The 20,145-nt window shown below is 47.8% G+C and overlaps 1 protein-coding gene across 2 annotated transcripts in view; it reads left to right on the top strand.

Moving 5' to 3' along the window:
* MAP3K3 (mitogen-activated protein kinase kinase kinase 3) overlaps positions 1–20,145 on the top strand; it is a 49,509-nt gene that overhangs the window by 10,864 nt on the left and 18,500 nt on the right. For both annotated transcript variants that reach the window (XM_068166414.1, XM_068166415.1), the window contains exons 4-8: positions 4,662–4,702; positions 8,951–9,050; positions 10,408–10,521; positions 13,932–14,052; positions 19,777–19,910. In XM_068166414.1, the coding sequence (XP_068022515.1) occupies positions 4,662–4,702; positions 8,951–9,050; positions 10,408–10,521; positions 13,932–14,052; positions 19,777–19,910 (510 nt within the window). The remainder of the gene's footprint in view (positions 1–4,661; positions 4,703–8,950; positions 9,051–10,407; positions 10,522–13,931; positions 14,053–19,776; positions 19,911–20,145) is intronic.

Here is a 20,145-nt window from a genome sequence, read left to right as displayed (position 1 = left end):
TGCTGCCCAGGGAGGTGGTGGAGTCACCATCCCTGGAGGTGTTCAGGAGGAGACTTGACAGGGTGCTTGGTGCCATGGGTTAGTTGTTTAGGTGGTGTTGGATTGGTTGATGGGTTGGATGTGATGATCTTGAAGGTCTCTTCCGGTCTACCCTACCCTATCCTACCCTACCAGAGTCCCACTACCCTTGTACTGAAGAACTTCTTCCTCAGCTCCAGTCTAACCCTGCTCTTCCTCAGCTTCAAACCATTCCCCTTGTCCTATCTCTGCAGACACCCTGATGAAAAGTCCCTCTCCAGTAAATAGCAGGATCAATACTTCCAAACATCTCTAGGCTCCTTTCACATTGCTAGAGACTTTCTTTGGGGTAGAGGAAACTATTGCACTGGCTTTCTAGCAGAAAAAAAGGGCAGAACAGAGTTGCTGTGTGAGTGTGTGCTGCACATCATGTCAGTGAAATAAGTCAATGGGAAAGCAACCATTCCAGTCAAGAATTCTTTGTCCATTACTGACTTAAAAATGAAGTTGGGTTACTTGCAGTTAGACAAATGGTAACAGGGTAAGTTGCCTGTGTCAGTGAAATAACTGGTTCCAGTTACAGCCTTATTATAGGCTTAAGCTTTTTGGAGCAGGCTTTAAAGTTCATGTCTGCCTCTTCCTTCTGCTTTGTCTGCTCCTAATCTACTTGTTCAGCTGGGATCTGGGATTTCCTCGAGTGTGCTGGACAAATCCATGGATGGAGTAGTACAAAATCCTTTCCAAATCACTTTGCAACATAAATTCAGAGATGTCTCAACTCCAGATCTGTAACCATGATTTATGGGATTGCATCACAGAACTGGAAGGCTCCAGTACTGAACTGGGATTTGAGTTGTTGCTCATCTCTTAGGACAGTTCCTGTGAGTTGCTTTCAGAAGTGGGTTATGTGGGTGATAGGTCTGCTGCTTTCAAAGGCAAAAGAATCCCTGAGTGTTTAACTGCTCGAGGTTCTCTCTGACATTTGAACACTAAGGTCACTTGGAACACTTGGAGCACCTCTTAGATCTTAGAAAAACAGCCCCTGAGGGCCAGTGTTGGATCCTTTTGAACAGTCATTGGGAGGTGCCAGATTTCCCCCTCCCCTTCCCTTTGTTACAAATTACCGGTTTGAAAGCATGCAGTGGGGTTGAGAAAGATGTGCTGGTTTGCTTAGCTACAGGAGAGTTTGAGAGAGGTTCAGAGTCCTGGGGATCTTTGTGCTGACTGATTTTAACACTTGGCTGTTTCATGCCCTAAAACACATCTTGAGGTCAGAAACTGAACCAGAAAGAATGATGTAACTTCATCTAGAAACTCCCATTTATCTTATGAAAGTCCTAGAAGGGCTCAAGTTGGAAGGGACCTCAGAGATCATCTTCAACCTCCCTACCATGGGCAGGGACACCTCTCAGCTAGACTCAGCTGCTCACGACCTCATCCAGCCTGGCCTTGAACGCCCCCAGAGAGGAGGCATCCACAGCCTCCCTGGGCAGCCTATTCCAGAGTCTCACCACCCTCACACTGGACAGCTTCTTCCTAAGATCAAATCTAAACTCAGCTTAAAACCACTCTCCCTTGTCCTGTCTCTGGATACTTTTCATAAAAGTCCCTCTGCAGCCTTCCTGCAGGATCCCTTCAGGTATGGAAAGGCAGCTCTAAGGTGCCCCCAGAGTCTTCTCTTCTCCAGGCTGAACACCCCCAGCTCCCTCAGCCTGTGCTCATAGCAGAGGTGCTGCAGCCCAGAGCTTCCTTCCCTGAAGCAATCATTCCTCCATCCACTTTGCCTAAGAGGCAGCAGTTTCACCACCAGTTGGCTGGTGGACATCAGTTGTAGTTTACTGTTCCTGCACTGATGGTTGCATTTTTCCTTCATTGTTCAACTGACAGATTCTCTGGGTTTGCTTCCCTTGGCTGTCAGTCTGCAGTGAGCTCTTTCTCTGCTCACATCTGAGAAAACAGCTTTGGTAAAGTTGGGTGTAAATTTCCCCCTCCCTGCAGATGGTGGTTGCTGTGATTGGGAAGCTCATTTGTCATGATCAGTGCTGTACCTCCTGTACTGCAGCAGGAATCCTGTGTGCTCACAGGGATTGCCTGGGTCCCTTTGAACTGCATTCTTGACCACTCAGCCTGCCAGATACTTCCTCCAGCTAAAGAGCATTTCCTGGCCACATTTTTTTGAAGTTCCTAGATGTATGATTGCCTATTGTCTGAGGCTTTCACAGATGGCTTAATCTATTCCAATCACAGAAATTGTGCAGCAGAAACGATGGAGTCTTATCAGAGCAGATTTTTCCCTTTTATTTTTATCTTTCTGACCTAAATTGGGATTTGAACTTTGGTCTCCAGAGTTGGAAGGTCGGCACGTTGGCTCTCCCAGGCCACATGGCACCTTTGGAGTGCCCTGGTTGTGTGGGCAGTGCCTTCAACCTTCTGCCACATACAGGTCACAGAATGTTAGGGGTTGGGAGAGACCTCAAAAACTCAGCCAGTCCAAACCCCCTGCCAGAGCAGGATTGCCCAGGGCAGGTCACACAGCAACACATCCAAGCAGGTTTTGATTGTCTCCAGAGAAGGAGACTCCACAGTCTCTCTGGACAGCCTGCTCCAGGGCTCTGTCACTCTCACAGTGAAAAATGTTCTGCTATCCTTTGGAACCTCCTCTTCTTGCCCCCATTGCCCCTTGTCCTGTCAGTGGATATCCCTGAGCAGAGCCTGGCTCCATCCTCCTGACACTGCCCTGCACATCTTCATCAACATGAATGAGGTCACCTCTCAGGCTCCTCTGCTCCAAGCTCAAGAGCCCCAGCTCCCTCAGCCTGTCCTCACAAGGGAGATCCTCCACTGCCTTCAGTATCTTTGTGGCTCTGTGCTGGACTCTTTCAGGCACTCCCTGAGGGGCCCAGAACTGGACACAATATTCCAGATGCAGCCTTACCAGGGCAGAGTAGCAGGGAAGGAGAACCTGATGATGACCCTTTGCCTTCAAATGATGATACCTGGTTAACTTGTCTGTAACTTCATGGGTTTGACTTTCAGGGGCTGCATGCTTGCAAAAGCAGAGATTTGGTCTGTGTCTTGACAGTGAAGAATGTTGCTTTTTTCTTGCTGCAGAAGAAAACGTGCTTGCTTTGAGAATGCCCAAAGAAAATCAGCTTCAGTTCAGGTGCATGGACAGCTGGACTCAGTTTCAGGTTTCTGCCATGCAAGAGAGATTAATTTTCCTTGGAAAATATTTCAGCATCATAGAATTGGTTTAATTGGAAAACACCTCCAAGATCATCAGGTCCAACTGTTGACCCAGCAATACCATGGCCATTAAACCATGTCCCCAAGCACCATGGCCACAGGTTTCTTGAACACCTCAGGGCTGGTGACTAAACCACCTCCCTGGGCAGCCTGTTGCAATGCCTAACCACTCCTGCAGCAAAGAACTTGTTCCTAATATCCAACCTCAACTTCCCCTGGCACAATTTCAGGCCATTTCCTCATGTTCTATCACCTGATACTAGAGAGGAGAGACCAACCCCCACCTCACTCTAGCCTCTTTTCAGGGAACTGTAGAGAGCAATGAGGTCTCCCCTCAGCTTCCTCTTCCCCAGACTAAACAACCACAGTTCCCTCAGGTTCTCCTTACCAGCCCTGTTCTCCAGACTCTTCCCCAGCTTCACTGCCCTGCTCTGGACCTGCTCCAGTAACTCACACTAAATAACAAAAATCACAGCATAGTTTTTACTCCTTTCTTCCTTTTCCTCCTTGAGCAGTTTCTTCATTCCTCACAGTGCTGTGTTCCCCTCTCAGCCTCTTGCTTTCCATACTTTGCCTCAGTGTCTGTGGAGAAAGTTCTCAGACTCCTCGTGCCTTTTGAGGCAGTTGCAAATGGACCTGCCTTGTATTTGGGCCTTCCTTTGGACCTGGGGGTGCTGATTGACAGCTGCCTAAACATGAGCCAGCAGTGTGCCCAGGTGGCCAAGAAGGGCAATGGCATCCTGGCCTGCATGAGGAATAGTGTGGCCAGCAGGAGCAGGGAAGTCATTGTGCCCCTGGACTCTGCACTGGTTAGGCCACACTTTGAGTCCTGTGTCCAGTTCTGGGCTCTTCAGTTTAAGAAGGACATTGAGACACTTGAAGGTGTCCAGAGAAGGGCAACAAGGCTGGGGAGAGGCCTTGAGCACAGCCCTGTGAGGAGAGGCTGAGGGAGCTGGGGTTGCTTAGCCTGGAGAAGAGGAGGCTCAGGGGAGACCTCATTGCCCTCTACAACTACCTGAAGGGAGGTTGTAGCCAGGAAGGGGTTGGTCTCTTCTCTCTAACAACCAGCACAAGAGGACACAGTCTCAAGCTGTGCCAGGGGAAGTTTAGGCTGGAGGTGAGGAGAAAGTTCTTCACTGAGAGAGTCATTTGTCATTGGAATGTGCTGCCCAGGGAGGTGGTGGAGTCCCCATCCCTGGAGGTGTTCAAGAGGGGATTGGATGTGGCACTTGGTGCCATGGTCTGGTCATGAGGTCTGTGGTGACAGGTTGGACTCCATGATTCCAACCTTGGCAAGACTGTGATAGTGTGATAAAGTGCTGCTAAGATCCACTTGTGTGCTGCTCTGTGTGCCAGGGTCTGCTTGTGAGCTCACCTTTTGTCCTTTCCTTCTGCAGAACGACGTAAGGATAAAGTTTGAGCACAACGGGGAGCGGCGGTAAGTCTCTCTTTGCCACTTGGTTTCTTTGCTTAGTGGAATCATTTTGGCATCAGCAATCCAGGTTAAATATTTTCTTGGCTTTATTTTCCTTGTTCCTTAACTTAAAAAAAGCCAGCAGTGAAATAACCCACACAGTGAAGGGCAGTAGCAGACAGGTCATCCCCAGCTCAGCTGTTTTTATGTGTCAGTGAGTCATGCCACACTTGCCTTTGCTTTATTCTCATACTACCCATTTTAAGTGAGCTGCAGTAATACTAACAAAGCTTGCCAGCCTGGAAGAAATTCACCCTGATAGTCATAATTCATATATGGTCCCTGGGGTGTTGGTGGGTTTTTTTTGCTTTGTTTAACTGAAACTGATCAAATTAGTGTCATTCTTTTCTAGTTTCTCATTTCCTGATGACCTGTCACTGTCCTGCTGTGACTGAACAACAGATACAGCAGTGAAGTATCTACCCTTGCTGTAAAAGCAAACTTGTTATTTCCTCTGATACTTGGGTTTGGGATACTTTCTTTTACCAACAAAATCCCAACAACATCACAACCCAGAATTAATTGAATTATCATTTTCAGTGTTTGCAGCTTGTTTTGAATAGAGAAAATTGCCTGGGCAGGTCAAAGTAGGTCTCCAAAAGCCCCCTATTTACCATCTAATTGGGAGGACCTCTTGGTATTGTTAGGGCTGTTCAGTGGCTGTGTGAACAGAGAGAAAAGTTTCAGCCTCATTTTCAGCCTCTTTGAAGCTGTTCTTGAGAATAGAATAGAATTAAGCAGGTTGGAAAAGACCTTTGAGATCATCCAGTCCAACCTCTCACCCAACACCATCTGATCAACTAAACCCTGGCACCAAGCACCCCATCCAGGCTCTTCCTAAACACCCCCAGTGATGGTGACTCTACCACCTCCCTGGGCAGCACATTCCACTGGCCAATCTCTCTTTCTATGAAGAACTTCCTGAGGTCTCAAGTGAGGAGAAAAAGGAACCTTGATAATAAGATACCAGGGCTTTTTTAAAGCAGTTGGATTGTAAGCATGAATTTATATGCTGCTTCTCACAAACATCCTGTGGGGATCCTTTGGTTTCTCCCATCCCAGACAACTCTTTCAACATAGAATGGCTTAGGTTGGAAGGGACCATAGAGATCATCTGCTCCAACCTCCTTGCCATGGGCAGGAATGCTTCTCAACTAGCCCAGGTTGCTCAAGGCCTCATCCAGCCTGGCCTTGAACACCTCCAGGGAGGAAGTATCCACAGCCACTCTGGGCAAACTATTCCAGAGTCTCACCATCCTTGTACTGGAGACCTTCTCCCTAAGATCTACTCTAACCCTGCTCTCCCTCAGCTTCAAACCATTCCCCCTTGTCCTGTCTCTAGACACCCTCAGGAAAAATCTCTCTCCAGGCTTCTTGTAGGATCCCTTCAGTTATTGGAAGGCAGCTCTGAGTTTCCCCCAGAATCTTCTCTTCTCCAGGCTGAACACCCCCAGCTCCCTCAGCCTATCCTCACAGCAGAGGTGCTTCAGCCCTTGGATCATCTTTGTGGTCTCCTCTGGACTCTCTCCAGCAGCTCTGTGTCCTTATGCTGGGGACACCAGAACTGGAGGCAGTATTGGAGGTGGAGTCAAACTGAGGGATTTTTGTTAAAGCAGCAAAGCAGAGGAATCCTTTGTTGATAAATCAGGCAGCAGAGAATCATTTTTGAGGTCTTCCTCAAAACCCCAGCTGCTTTCATTCATCAAAGCCCTACATGGTGAGTCCTGTCACTGAAAAATACCCCACTCTGGGGGCTTAGGGGGACATTTTACAAGTAAGCACAGGTGGGATCTGCTGCTGCCTTTGTCAGCCAGGTCTCCTCAGCACTCTGCTGTGCCAGTGGCATTGTGTGGAGCACAAGAGAGGTGCTCTGCAGCAGGTCACATTTTCTTGTGATCCCACGTTCAGACAAGGTGGCTTAGAGGCAAAATCTTGTCACCACAGCCCTATCATCATGCATGTCTTCTGCCTGAGTGCATTTGAGATGGCACATTGCTCAGGGGAGAAGAAAAGGGTGTGTTTTGGTGGGGTGTTTTTTTGGCTGGAGTAACATTAAAATGAAAAGGTTGATTGTGTGTTAGTCTAATTATGCAGCGAGGCTCGCCTGAGCTCCCCATTCCCAGAGTGGTATGCAGTTACAGACAGCCAGCAAGCTCCCAGAATGTAAGTGTGTGTGCTTGGTTTCAGAGGAGCTGCCAGATCTAACCACAAATATTCAAGGTGGTCAGGCAGGAATGGGCTCCTTAAGCCTTGCAGTCCATGATTTTGTTTTAGAAGAGTGCACAGAGTTTGTGAAGCGAATAGAGACTGCGGCGCCCGAGAACAGCTCTGCTTTTTAATGCATGGAGCACAGAATGGAAGCTTTATAAGGGCCTTCAGCTCAACTGAGAGCTAGATTACTTTAGTGCAGTGCCAGAGGACTATCATTTCATGGATGGCTTTCTTAAGAGTATGCAGAAAATGTTATTGTGGGCTGCTTTTTAACAGGAACAATTATTTCTGAGTAGCTGAATGGTGTAGGTCTGGTAGCAAGATGAACCCTTCCTGGGGAAGGGGCTAAGGATGCCAGCTAACACTGCAGCTATTTGAAACAAAGGCTGCATGTTGTGGCAGGATGCAGAGTGCTGGCAAAGCAGCCTGGATGGATGTGTTGGAAGCTAATTCTTCCATCCAAAGCATGGCTTCAGCACGAGCTTCCCCTGTTCACTGAGCTTCCCCAGAGGTCAGTTTGGGGTTTTACTGAGGTCAAAGAGTTGCCCTTGTGAGCAGGGATAGGTCTTGAGTTTCTGTGGTCCATTCAGGTCTTCCTATTTCTTGCCTGATGGCAAAATGACTCAGTGGTGCTAGAAATGAAGGCTGTTGTGGCAGTATCTCAGGTGTGGCACAGCAGAGTCGTTTCAGGTTGCAGCAGTGGGGTAAGCAGCTCTCAAAGTGCTCTGCCAGCTCGCAGAAGGAGGGTGGCTGTCAGCCATGTCCCAGAGCTGTTTGTTTAGCTTGCTGGTACTGGAGACACAGCGTGGTCCTGTGGCCCAGGAAAGCAGATGGTGAGAAGTCTGGTTACAGGAGCCTGAAGGCAGGAACAACCATCTGGGCCTTGTGCAGCAGAGAGATGAAAAGTGGGATTCTGAGCAGTTGACATCCTTGGCTTGCTAGGATAATGGGTTGGAAATTAGAATTCATATTTGAATCTTCCAGCTCTTTGACCCAGAGTAGTTTACTCACCAGTACTGCTGAAAAGGATGAAAATCATCTTTTTCCACAGCTGTCAAGGTAGTACTTGGCAGCTTCCTTCAGAAGAATCACAGAGTGGTTTGAGTTGGAAGGGACCTTAAAGATCAGCTAATTCCAACTGCCCTGCCATGGGCAGGGACACCTTCCACTGGACCGGGCTGCCTCATCTAGCCTTGTCTTAAACTTTTCCAGGGTTGAGGCATCCACATCTTCTCTGGGCAACCTGTTCCAGTGTCTCACCACACTCAGGGTAAAAAAAAACCTTCCTAATGCTGAATCCAAATCTACCCTGCTCTAGTTTCAAACCATTGCCCCCCCTGTGTTGCACAGGGTGTGAAGGCTAACTGCAGGCAGTGCACTGAGTCTGAGAGTCAGATACTTGGAGCTGATCATTCGGGGGCTAGCATGGAGCTAACATCATGAACCACCCTTTGGGACAGAGGGCTTTCAGATTCCTTTGTGTGCTCCTGATGATGACTTCCCCCTGGAGTTCAGAACTAACTTTGCTGGAGGAATGTTTTTGAAACCTGTCAAGTGGAACACATCTTGGAAGTGGGAGTTCTGAGGTCAGATCCCGGAGTGATAAACCAAGGCCTGGTTTGCTGCAGCTTTTAATTCAGCTCTCCCTGAATGGATTTGTGTTTTGTGCCTGAGGCAGTATTCTTGAAGCCAAAGTGCATCTTATATCCTGTGAGGTGAAAGACATTTATTTAATAAAGGATCCTTCTCTCCCCAGGGACAGAGGCATTCTATTGGAACTCTTCAGCTGAATATTGCATTTTGACAAACCAGTTGGAAAGAGGCCAGAGAGCAAGAGTGCCTTGCTAAAATAATGAATATCAATTCAAACTGGAAAGGCTCACTGCTTGCTTGAGGATGAGAGGAGAGCATTCAAATGTGGTTTTAATGATGCAGCCATCTAATTTAATTGCACTATCAAATATGTCTCTGAATCCAATCAGTGGCTCTCTTTCCTTCCAGAATTATCCCATTTGTCCGTCCCGTGCGCTATGAAGACGTGCAACAGAAAGTGAAAACAGCCTTTGGCCAGCCACTGGACCTCCACTACATGAACAATGAGGTACAGAGCCTTGCTGGCAGGGCTCAGAACTTGAAACACTCTTTCTAATCAACACCTCCTTCTCCCATCCCATCTTCTGTACTGTTTCATTTCTTCCCTCTGATATGAACCGTAGCTGAATCACTGTGCTCCAGAGGAAAACACACTGCTGCTGACAGAACACCACCCTCATGCTGTGTGAGCAGCAGCATCTTGCTTCCTTGTGCTGGTATTGTTTGGGAGATACTTGGGGAAGCCCAAGAAAAAAAAGGTATTTGAAGTATTTTGACTGTTGTGTTGCAGTCCAGTATAGACACAGGCTGAGGAATGTAGGCAGTCCCAGAGTCATGGAATCACAGAATCACTAAGGCTGGAAAAGACTCCTGGAATCATAGAAGGCATCAGGTTGGAAGGGACCCTCAGAGGTCATCTGGTCCAAGCCCCCTGCAGTGACCAAGGACATCTTTAACTACATTAAGTTGCTCAGGGTTCCATCACATGAGGTCCCAGCACCCCTAGTGCCCCATCACAGCAGGATGTCACCTGCCGCATCATCAAGAGCCACCGTGGACTCACCCTCAGCAAAGCCTTGAGTCCTGGCACAACCTTGATGCATCCCCTTCACCTCCTACCACCAGCTTCCCACAGCCTAAACCCCAGGCAGGTGCCACCTCCCACCACCAGGCCACCCCAAAAAGTGACTCTTATCTTTAAGATCATTCAGTCCAACCATAGCCTAACCACCATGCTCACTAAACCCTGTCCTGTTGTGATGTTGCCCTCCCACCATTCAGGACTTCATCCCTGACTGAGGGGAGCTGGACAAAGATGGAAAGGGTTCTTCAGTGTTAATAACATTCCCATTTGGAGATGTGAGCAGGCTGTAGAGCAGAGGGTGTCTGAGCATAATATCATGGAGTTTTACCAGCAAGTTTTAAATTCTCCTTTCATTCCCTCTTGCCAACTCTTAATCTTCTTGGTCCTAGTCTCGATCTGCAACCCAATTTTCACTTCATCGTTCGGGCTGGAGTCATGAGTATTCAGAGACAATGTTCTCATCAGGGAGTCAGGAGCCTGTCTCTGACTTGTTCTTTGCAAAGAACAAATTCAGGTAGAGGTAGCAATTACTATGTTGGGGGACTGTGCCTTAGAGAAATTTGCAGAGGGTCAGCCAGTCCTCTGGTGGCGTGGGAGGAAAACCTTGTGAAAAGGGACAGTGAAGCAGTGCTGGGATGGGAATCTGTGGAGTCATTGAGCAGCCAGGATCCTATCTTAACATTCTGAGTATATTTTTTTCCCTTTTTCTAGTGTTTATTTCAATTCCTATTGTGGAAGTAGATTGATTTTTCTTTTTTTCCCCCTGTTCTTTATTTTGCAGCTGTCTATTCCTTTGAAGAACCAAGATGACCTGGATAAAGCAGTGGATCTCTTAGACCGAAGCTCTAATGTGAAAAGCCTTAGAATATTATTGCTGTCTCAGGACAGAAACCATGTAGGTAACAACTTCTGTGACTGCAGCAAAATGAAGGGTGGTTTGTTTGTTTGTTTTCCCCCTTAAGTCTCTGGAACAGGAGGGCAGCTTTGTCTGAGAGTACCAGGGATTAATGAAATCACTGCACAGACACAAATGCATATGGTTATCCTCTTTGCTTTGCCTTAGCTATAGGTATCTGTTTTTTTCCCCCCTTTTTGTTTTTTCTCTGGCTTCAGCAGCTGTTCAGGGAACAGAACACTGCAGCTTTGGAAGCTGGAATAGGAAGGCCATTTAATACCAAGTACCCAGTGACTGCATTCAGAAAACAATGAGTTTGCTTCGCAGAGAACCTTTTTTCCCCTTTGATTAATAGCACAGTGCTGAAAGTGTAATTATCTTGCCTTTAGGAAAGCACCAGGTTGTCCTTGAAGACCAGCTCTCAGCATTTTGATTTTTCCTGGCTGAGAAGCCTGAGGACAGCTCCTGATGGCTTCTTTCAGTCCTGCAGCCTAGTGCACTGAATTCAGCCTTACTGCGTAGAAACTCAGTCGCTTTTAGCTACCAGTGGTGTGTTCACACCTAGGATGAATTGGATTGTCTTGCTTCTCTTCCCTGTGCCACAGGTGGCTGTGGCAGCATGTGGCAGTGCAGTTTGCACTTCTTTTCTGCTGAAAAGTAAACCTTTTAAGTCAAAGTTGCCTGTTTTGGACACTGAATTGAACTGCAAGCTGAAGAGGGGGAAAAAAAGCAGCAGAGGTTTCCTTATCCCTGATCTGTGACAGAGAACTTTGTTCACTCCACCAATACCTTTTTGCTTTTTGTCAAAATTAAGGTCACAGCTTTTCAAGCCAAGGACCTTGATACCTTAGGTATTGCATTTGCAAATTACCAACTTCTCTTGAGGAGTGTGACCCAAAAAGCTACTCTGTCATGGAAGCTGTTGGGAGCAGCTCGTTGATTTTTCATGTTGATCCCTATTCAGGTTCTGCAGGCTGTGAGCTCAAACTCTTGAAATAATCATACCTGTAATTCTTGGAACTGTCAGGAGAACTTAAACACTCTCCTCACTATTTCTGAGTTTGATAATCCATGTTAATAGAAGCACAAAGACCTTCAGGTGTGTTAACAGCCCTTTCCCAAATGCCTGGATGCCAGAAGCTGGGAAGGCGTAGAAGGGGATGATGCTGTTCCTTGTCCTATTCCCTTTCCCTAAGCGTTTGTTAGTGGCTGTTCTGAAGACAATACTTGGCAAGGAGGCCTTTGGTCTGACCTAGCATAGTCAGACTGTTCTGTGTTGTCAGGAAACAGGCTGTGAAAGGTGGCCTCAGCGTTTGGTACAACACAGTAAAACAATCCTCCTCTTTTACAGCCCTCTCTTAACTGCAGTGGCTCCGGGCTGCAAACCAGCTGTTCAGTGATGTTACCTAAACTTTACCTAAGCCACCTGCAGTAAATCTCATCCCTCCAGTAGCCAGGACTGTGGTGTTGTCCTTTTATTAGTTGTTTTTTCCTCTTTTGCTCAAAGCAGAAACAAACAGCGAAGTCTTCAGTAAGTGCCACTGTTTCCCCCCTCTCCTCCGACTTCCTCTTCAGCTCTGAGGTGCCTGACAGGAGAGCCCTCCATGTGATAAAGCAAAAGCCCACAAGTCTGAAGGAGGTTTCTTGGCTGCATGATCTCATCCCACTGAGGGAGCGGGAAGCATTATTTTTCCTGAAGTACAGGATGCAGATTTTGTTTGGGTTGTGCTCTTTTCTTTTTTCTGGGGATGGAAAGGTAATGCCATGACTTTGGCACAAGTGTGTTTACCAACCCCATTAACTGGACAGCAGTAGCTGTGTGACTAGCACTGAGAGCTTGTGTTTGTCAGTAGCCTTTGTGTTCATTTTCTTCTGCCTCTCTCTGTGGCTCACTTGTGCTTTCTGTTGTCAAGCAACTCACTGCAGCTGCCAGTCCTCTCTTTCTGTTTAGAAACTAATGGGAAGAACTGGTTAAGTTGAACACCTAGAGTCCTGAAGCCAGGCTGCCCACTCTGCACCCTTGGTTCAGCTCCTGTGAATCTGTTCGTGGTACAGCTAATGCAATTTAAGTGAGGCTCCCTCCTTGCCCTCTGCGAGGGTAAAGTGCTCATTAAGTGAGCAGCTACTCCATGCTTCGCTTTTTTAATTGAGTGGCCTCACACCTGCTTTGCCAGTGGTATTCAAATCATTTTCAGCAGTCAGGACTTGATTTCCTTGGAGTATCTTTGGGTCTGTTCATCTCAGTACAATAAGTTAACATGAGTTAAATTCTGTAACACACCAGAGGGAGGGAATATTCTATCTTCCTGTAAAACAAGGCACTTTGGGACAAGATTAAAATTGAAAGTGTCCATTAATACTGAGCACCTGCCTTGGCAGGCATAGGATCTCATTTGCTTGGGGGAGGTTAGCAATTCACAGCATTGCATACATTCAGACCTTAGTGCACCATCCTCAGGTGCTTGGTGTCCTGCTCAGTCCTCTGTGAGGAGCCTATGGGCCCTGTGTCATCCATGAGGAGAGCACAGAGGTGTCAGCTCCCTGCAGCTGGAGTATTTCCAGCTGAGCACCTTCTGGAGTCTGATGTGTCTTTGCAGTTTCTCTTGGCAGAGCTGGACAAGGAGGGTAACATTTCTGGGCAGCCACCTGCTGTCCTCAATTGTGAAAGCATCCTGCAGTTCCTCTTCCTACAGTGTGCTGGAGTTACCCCTTCTGTCTTTCCCCACAAACTGGGGAAAAGTCCTTGGTGTCTCTTTTCATTCCTCTTCCTGCTTTGAATGAGCTGAAGGCACTGTGGAAAAATGGTCTTTAATGAGGTATCTGTGTAAGTTCAGGGCAGGATGACTGAAAGCAGCATGGGCAGCATTCATTTTGGCATCTCCAAACTCTTTGCGCTCTTAAGCTCTCTAGAGTTCATTTTCACTTGGACCACCTGAACTGTCAGGTTACTTTTCAAAGGCTGAAGGCACTCAGGTTGCCATCTAACTGCTTCTGACAGAGGGCAAGATTGAGAATGCAGCTCTGCTGGCCAAGGTAACTGGCAGAAACTGCAGATCCTTCCATGGTCTGGTCTCGGTGGGTGGTACCAGCCCCTTCTTCCTGGTTTCACAGGCAGCTGCTAATGGAGGACAAACTTGGAGACCTGGAAATCCTGCATTTGATTGGAGGCTGGAGGGTAGCATGCTCTAGTTGTTCAACTCCTGGTTTACACTGTAACTGTGAAGCTTGCTCCTTTGCTGCCTTTGTTGTTTGTGTTCTGTGAAGTTAATCAGATTTCAGACTCTCCCAGCTGTTTCTCGGTGACTTTCTTGCTACTAAACATAATCCTAGTTTGGAAGGTGTGGCTGGACTGCTTGAGCTCCTCAGTCTCATTTTATTTTCCTCATTTTTGATTTTATTTTACCCAACAGACCAGTTCTTCACCCCATTCTGGACTGCCCAAACAAGTCAGGATTAAAACTTCCCAGTCTGTGGGGGATGTGAGCACACCCTATCAGCAGCCAGAACCCAGAAGTAGGCATCTGTCTGTCAGTGAGTATTTCTGCCACTCCTGCTTGTCTTTGTTTTGTGAAGTGTGTCTTTTGGGCACTAGTGTTTATGGTACAGCATTTCTGAAAGGCAAGAGAAATGGAGAGGTTATTCTAGGACAAGGCAGTTCATTTTCAAAAGCTCTTAATGTGTTTACAATAGAATGCTTCAAAGTTCCCTTACTAAGTTGTTGAACAGCTGAGAGCTGCTAAAGGGGATGTCCTAAAGCCAGGCTCATTGAGGTTAGAAATCTGGAAAGCTTACATCAGTCCATTAAGGTTTTTTATTTAGATTGGCAATTTCAGTTCATGAAACTTAGGGTTTTGTCATTTTCTCTTTGTGTTGGGCTTTGGCACCTGTCCTCACTCCTGTAACCAAGCATTTTACTGGTAGCACTGGAATTGCCACTGTCTGTCCAAGCAGTGCCCTGCATGCTTGAGTTCCCTAACCCTTCACTCTCCTTGAGGAGAGCACAAGGGTGAAACCATAAGTGACTGGCACGGCAGCACAGAAGAAAATGAGAGAAGTCAGAGTCCTGTGTACCTTTGTCTCATTTCCTTTTGTTTCTGTTACTGAACTCAGGTTTAGTAGAAGCATGCTCCTGTCATTCTCTGGTAGACTTGTCAGAGTTCATAGAACGGCTTAGGTTGGGAGGGACCTTGTCCCCAGCATAAGAAGGACACAGAGCTGTTGCAGTGAGTCCACAGGGTCACTAAGATGATCCAAGGCCTGGAGCATGCTGCTATGAGGACAGGCTGAGGGAGCCAGGGTTGTTCAACCTGGAGAAGAGAATATTCCAGGGAGACCTTAGAGCTGCCTTCTAATACTTGAAGGGATCCTACAGAGGGCTGCAGAGGGACTTCTCATAAGGGTGTCTAGAGACAGGACAAGAGGGAATGGTTGTAATCTGAGAGAGAGCAGAGTCAGGCTGGATCTTAGGAAGAAGTTCTTCAGTATGAGGGTGGTGAGACTCTGAAACAGGTAGCCCAGGGAGGTTGTGGATGCCTCCTCCCTGGAATTGTTCAAGGCCAGGTTAGATGAGGTGTCCCAGCCCAATCTGTGTTCTAGCCTCCTGTATAACTCTGCAGTACAATCCAAGTCTGTGGTACAAGAAGGCTTAAAGCCAGTAACTTTTTATGTGAAATACCTGAAACTGCTTCAAAGACTTGCAGATCCAAAATAAAGGAGAATCTGTCCCCTTGGTGTGAAGCTCAGTGAGCAGAGAAAGCAGGAGGAAGGTGAGCAATACCAGGGATCTGCAGTGGGAAGGCTGGAGCCCAAGCTGCTCTTCCATGTAAATGACTTGGGCTTTAGAAGTGAGGAAAGCTAAATTCTGCTGGAAGACAGAAGCAGAGAATGGCTGTGTTTATTAAAGCAGCTATTTTAGGGCTTGTCAGACCTAATGCTTCAGATGACAAGTGCTGCAAATCACAAGAGCAGGACTAGGAGCTGGGACTGTCAGAGTTGTTTTGTTTCCAAGTTCTAAACCAGCTCTCTTTGTGCCAGAGGAGTGCTTCACTTCCATTAACTGTCTAAACTTGAGGCTTAATCATTACAGGATTTTGGATCAGTATTTGCAGAGCAATTGTAGTGTCAAAGAATCAGATTAAACTAGAAGAGTCTCCACATAGGGATGCCTAAACTGGGGTCAGATCTGTGCTGCTCTGCCCAAAGGTAGGCTGAATGGAGAAGGGCTTGAGAACTGGAGCAGTTCTCCATACTAGACTTGTCTAGCAAACTTGCTTGTGTCCTGCCTAGAGTGTTGCTGATCCCCTGTTGTACCATTTGCTTTTATGAAGCAGCAAACAAAGAAAGAAGTGCTGAAAGCTTGTGAAGTACATGACTGAAACTGGAACAAAAAGGCTTTTCCCAGTTTTGACCTTAATGTGCATAAAAAGAGCAACGTTCCCTGGGCCTGCGAAGGAGGCAGCAGCATCCATGCATGGCTGAACTCCATAGCTCTTTGGGTTTTTTCACAGACAAATTCAATGCCAAAAACATTTTATTCTTTTAAAAAAATAAGAAGAAAACCCCCTCTTTCTCCTTTATTGGCACTCTGAGGTATCCAGGTTATGATGCCAAAGCTAACAGGCCGTAACAAGTGCCCAGCGTGGGTAACCTGTATAGCAATAAGGGGCCCTTTCTGTATCCCACTTGGAGAGACTCTCTCCTCTTGTCCCAGCTTCTGGGTATTTTCTGATTAGCCTGTCATTCATCAGTCAAGAAGGCATCAGGTTTGCTTTCTCAATGTGCTGAAGTACCAGACTGCTACATTATTAAGAGCCCCAGAAGTATCATTGAATGGCTGAGGTTGGAAGGGACCTCAGAGATCTACTCCGAACTCCCTGCCATGGGCAGGGGTGCTTCTCAACCAGACTTGGTTGCTCAAGGTCTCATCCTACCTGGCCTTGAACACCTCCAAGGAGTGGGAATCCACAGGCTTTCTGAGCAACCTATTCCAGAGTCTCACCACCCTCACACTGAAGAACTTCTTCCTAAGATCCAGTCTAACCCTCTCTCAACCCACTACACCCTACTTTCTAAGCTGCAGTCTTAACCCTACTCTCCCTCAGATTATAACCATTCCCCCTTGTCCTGTCTCTGCACACCCTTATGAAAAGTCTCTCTCCAGCCTTCCTGTGGGATGCCTTCAAGTATGGGAAGGCAGCTCTAAGATCTCCCTGGAATCTTCTCTTCTGCAGGCTGAACAACCCCAGCTCCCTCAGCCTGTCCTCAGAGCAGAGGTGCTCCAGCCAGCCCTCAGATCGTCTTTGTGGTTCTGGCAGAGGTCTGGTGGTAATTTGGCAATAGCTCAGCCTTGAATCCATTTCTTCATCCTTCTCTTTTCCTGTCTTGGCTTTGGAAAAGGAACATCTCTGTTCCCTAGCATTTCATGGAGCCTTCCCTGTTCGCACCACGCCACGCACCGAAAGGCGAAAGCTGCGCTCAACCAAAGTCGCTCGCAGGCAGGAGGTGCATCCCTGTAGTCCCTGTCTTCTAAAGTGGACAGGCCTCCAGCCTGCTGTCACCAGCTCAGAGGTTTGGAAGTAGAGATAACTTTTATTTTAAAAGAGAAACAAACAAAACAGAAAAAAAAAGAAAGAGTGGCTGAGCCTTCTGGCAGCAGTTGTGTTTTTTCCACTCACTTCCTTTGATATACATTGATTTAGTGCCGACTTCCTTTTCCTGCCCACTGATGGGGGCCTTTCCACAATAGCAGCTGGGCTGGTGCCAGCAGGCCTTGGGCTCCCTTTTGGCTGCCCATGGCAGCGTGTCGGAAAGAGTGAAAGTGTGCTGCTGTGACTGGGGTGGCCCAGAGCACGCTCCTCGCCTCGCCGCACACCGCCCGGGCTGGGACGGCACCGGGGCCCGGCCGGCCGCCTGGAGATCAGGCTCCAAGCAGTAGGTGATCTCCTTTGTGTGTAAGTCACCTCTCCATGCACTCTTAGCCATGCCAGCCTTGGGGCTTTCTTCCTTCTGCAGCCTTCTGAAAGGTGCCTGCTGGTTTTCACAGGATGCTGTGGGTTGGAAGAATTAAAGAATCCCAGAATGCCAGGCTGGAAGGGACTCCAAGGATCATCTGGCCCAACCCTTCTGGGTCATAGCATAGCTGGAATCATAGAATCAATAAGGTTGGAAAAGACCTCAGAGATCATCAAGTCCAATCTGTCACCCAACACCTCCTGACTAACTAAACTGTGGCACCAAGTGCCACATCCAAGCCCCTCTTGAACCCCTCCAGGGACGGGGACTCCCCCACCTCCCTGGGCAGCACATCCCAATGGCTAACAGCTCTCTCTGGGAAGAACTTTCTCATCACCTCCAGCCTAAACCTCCCCTGGTGCAGCTTGACACTGTGTCCTCTTGTTCTGGTGCTGATTGCCTGGGAGAAGAGCCCAACCCCCTCCTGGCTACAACCTCCCTGCAGGGAGTTGGAGAGAGCCAGAAGGTCTCCCCTGAGCCTCCTCTTCTGCAGGCTAAGCAACCCCAGCTCCCTCAGCCTCTCCTCACAGGGCTGTGCTCAAGGCCTCTCCCCAGCCTTGTTGCCCTTCTCTGGACACCTTCAAGAGTCTCAGTGTCCTTCTTAAGTTGAAATGAGCTGACCCAGCATCCTGTTAAGCTGAGTCTTCAAACAGCCCAATATAGGGGAATCCACCACTGCCCCTGAGAGATGATTCCAATGGCTGACTCTTCTCATGGGGAAAAAGCTGCTTCTGGATTGCAAGCAGAATCTCCCCAGGAGTAACTTGGACCCCTCAGCCCTTGTATTTTCCATGTAAAAAGGACTGTCCTTTGTCCCAGAAGGGACCTCTGGAGATCATCTAGCCCAAACCCCTCTGCCAGAGCAGGTTGCACAGGATGGCATCCAGGCAGGCTTTGAATGACTCCAGAGATGGAGCCTCCAGCACCACCTCTCTGGGCAGGCTGCTTCAGTGCTCCTGCACCATCAAAATGAAGTTCCTCCTCGTGTTTAGATGAAACTTCCTATGTCCAAGTTTGTTTTCAGTTAGCTTCTGCTGATGTTTGCCTTCACCCTTTATTACAATAACTCCTGTAGAAAATATTTTCCTTGGGAGAGGGTTTGCTGATCTTTACCCATCTTTCAGAGCACCTGAGTACACACAGTTAATTAAAGACAGCATTGTAAAGAGAGCAGCCTGGGAGCTGATCTTGACGTGCTGTCTCTGATTTCATGGGTGACCTTGAGTCGACTGGCTGGAGCACAGCAATTCCTGGAGCTCCCAAGTATGGCTTGGTGGGAGCTGCAGGTGGAGAGGTCGCTGCAAAGAGGGATTTTGTATCTTCTTGTTTCTAAAGTATCATCTTTGAGAGCTCTAAGGAGAAAACAAATCCTGGAAGTGAAGTTTCTGTCAGTAGGCAGCACAACAGAAGCTCTTTAGGTGGTACCGCTAGCAGATACGATGTTTTTCTCATCCTTTGGCCCCTGAACGTCCTCTCTGCCCATCTCCCTGTCTCACCTAATGAACAGCAATGGCACATCTGACCTTTCTCTTGTTTCACCCAAACTAGTCCTGGAGATTCATTTTTTCACACAGTAAACCAGGAAAGGTGGTGGTGTTCACAGAGGCAAGGGTGCTCCCATGTGACACTGAAATTGCTCAGTGTCAATGTGATGAGCTCAGCTGATAATGACTAGAAGGACTTGTGCTGTCACTCCAGGTAGATGATGCCAGTTAAGGCATACTTCTAATTAAGATAGAAGGCTGGTTGCCCTAACAAGTGTTTTGTTGAGTGGAGATGAGCAGTGAAGTTCATGCCCCAAGGATTCCAGGAGTCCTCTGCTTTCCCTAAGGTGCTGACATACACTTAGGAAGCTGAGCAGAAGAAGAGGTTAGAAACAGGTGGCTGCTCTGTTAGCAGCTTCACCAATAACCTTGCAGGGTCAGAAATGACAGTCCAGGTGCTCATGAACATAGAATCATTCAGGTTGGAAAAGACCCTGGGATCATCAAGTCCCACCACTGACCCTACTCTGTAAAGTTCACCTCTAAACCATATCCCCAAGCACCACATCCAAACAACCTCTAAACACGTCCAGGGATGACAACATCACCTCCCGGTTCCATTTGTATCCAGACTGTGTGGGTCACTCCAGAGCTGCTGCCCTCAGAGAGGCCTGGCATTAGAGGTGACTGTTTGGATTTTATGCAGTCTCATTTCTCTACACTTGAAGTATCAAAACTGTCTCTTCTTTTTCTGGCCCAGGCTCCCAGAACACAGGCCGGAGTTCACCGCCTCCTGGGTACGTTCCAGAGAGGCAGCAGCGCATCGCTCGGCAGGGTTCCTACACCAGCATAAACAGTGAGGGGGAATTCATCCCAGAAACCAACGAGCAGTGTGTAAGTATGAGCACTGGGGTGACAAGCAGCCAGTCTGGCTGTTTCAGGATCTCTCCAGGCCCCTTTTTTCACTCCAGGGTTTGCACTAACTGTTCTAGTTGCATCAACACCTGCTAGTACAGCCTGCTTCATTTTGCCTGTGCTTCAGGCTTGTTTGTGGCTGTGTCAGGGAAAAGCCTTTGTTGGAGTGCCAGAAGCAGTTGCTCTGTGTATGGGGCATTGTCTTCACCTCTGA

This window comes from Melanerpes formicivorus, unplaced genomic scaffold (assembly GCF_026170545.1).
Source record: "Melanerpes formicivorus ecotype bairdi unplaced genomic scaffold, bMelFor1.0.p_v2 SCAF_100, whole genome shotgun sequence".
Lineage (NCBI taxonomy): Eukaryota > Metazoa > Chordata > Aves > Piciformes > Picidae > Melanerpes > Melanerpes formicivorus.
Note: the sequence above shows the minus strand (reverse complement) of the source record. Positions and strands in the feature narration are given on the sequence as shown.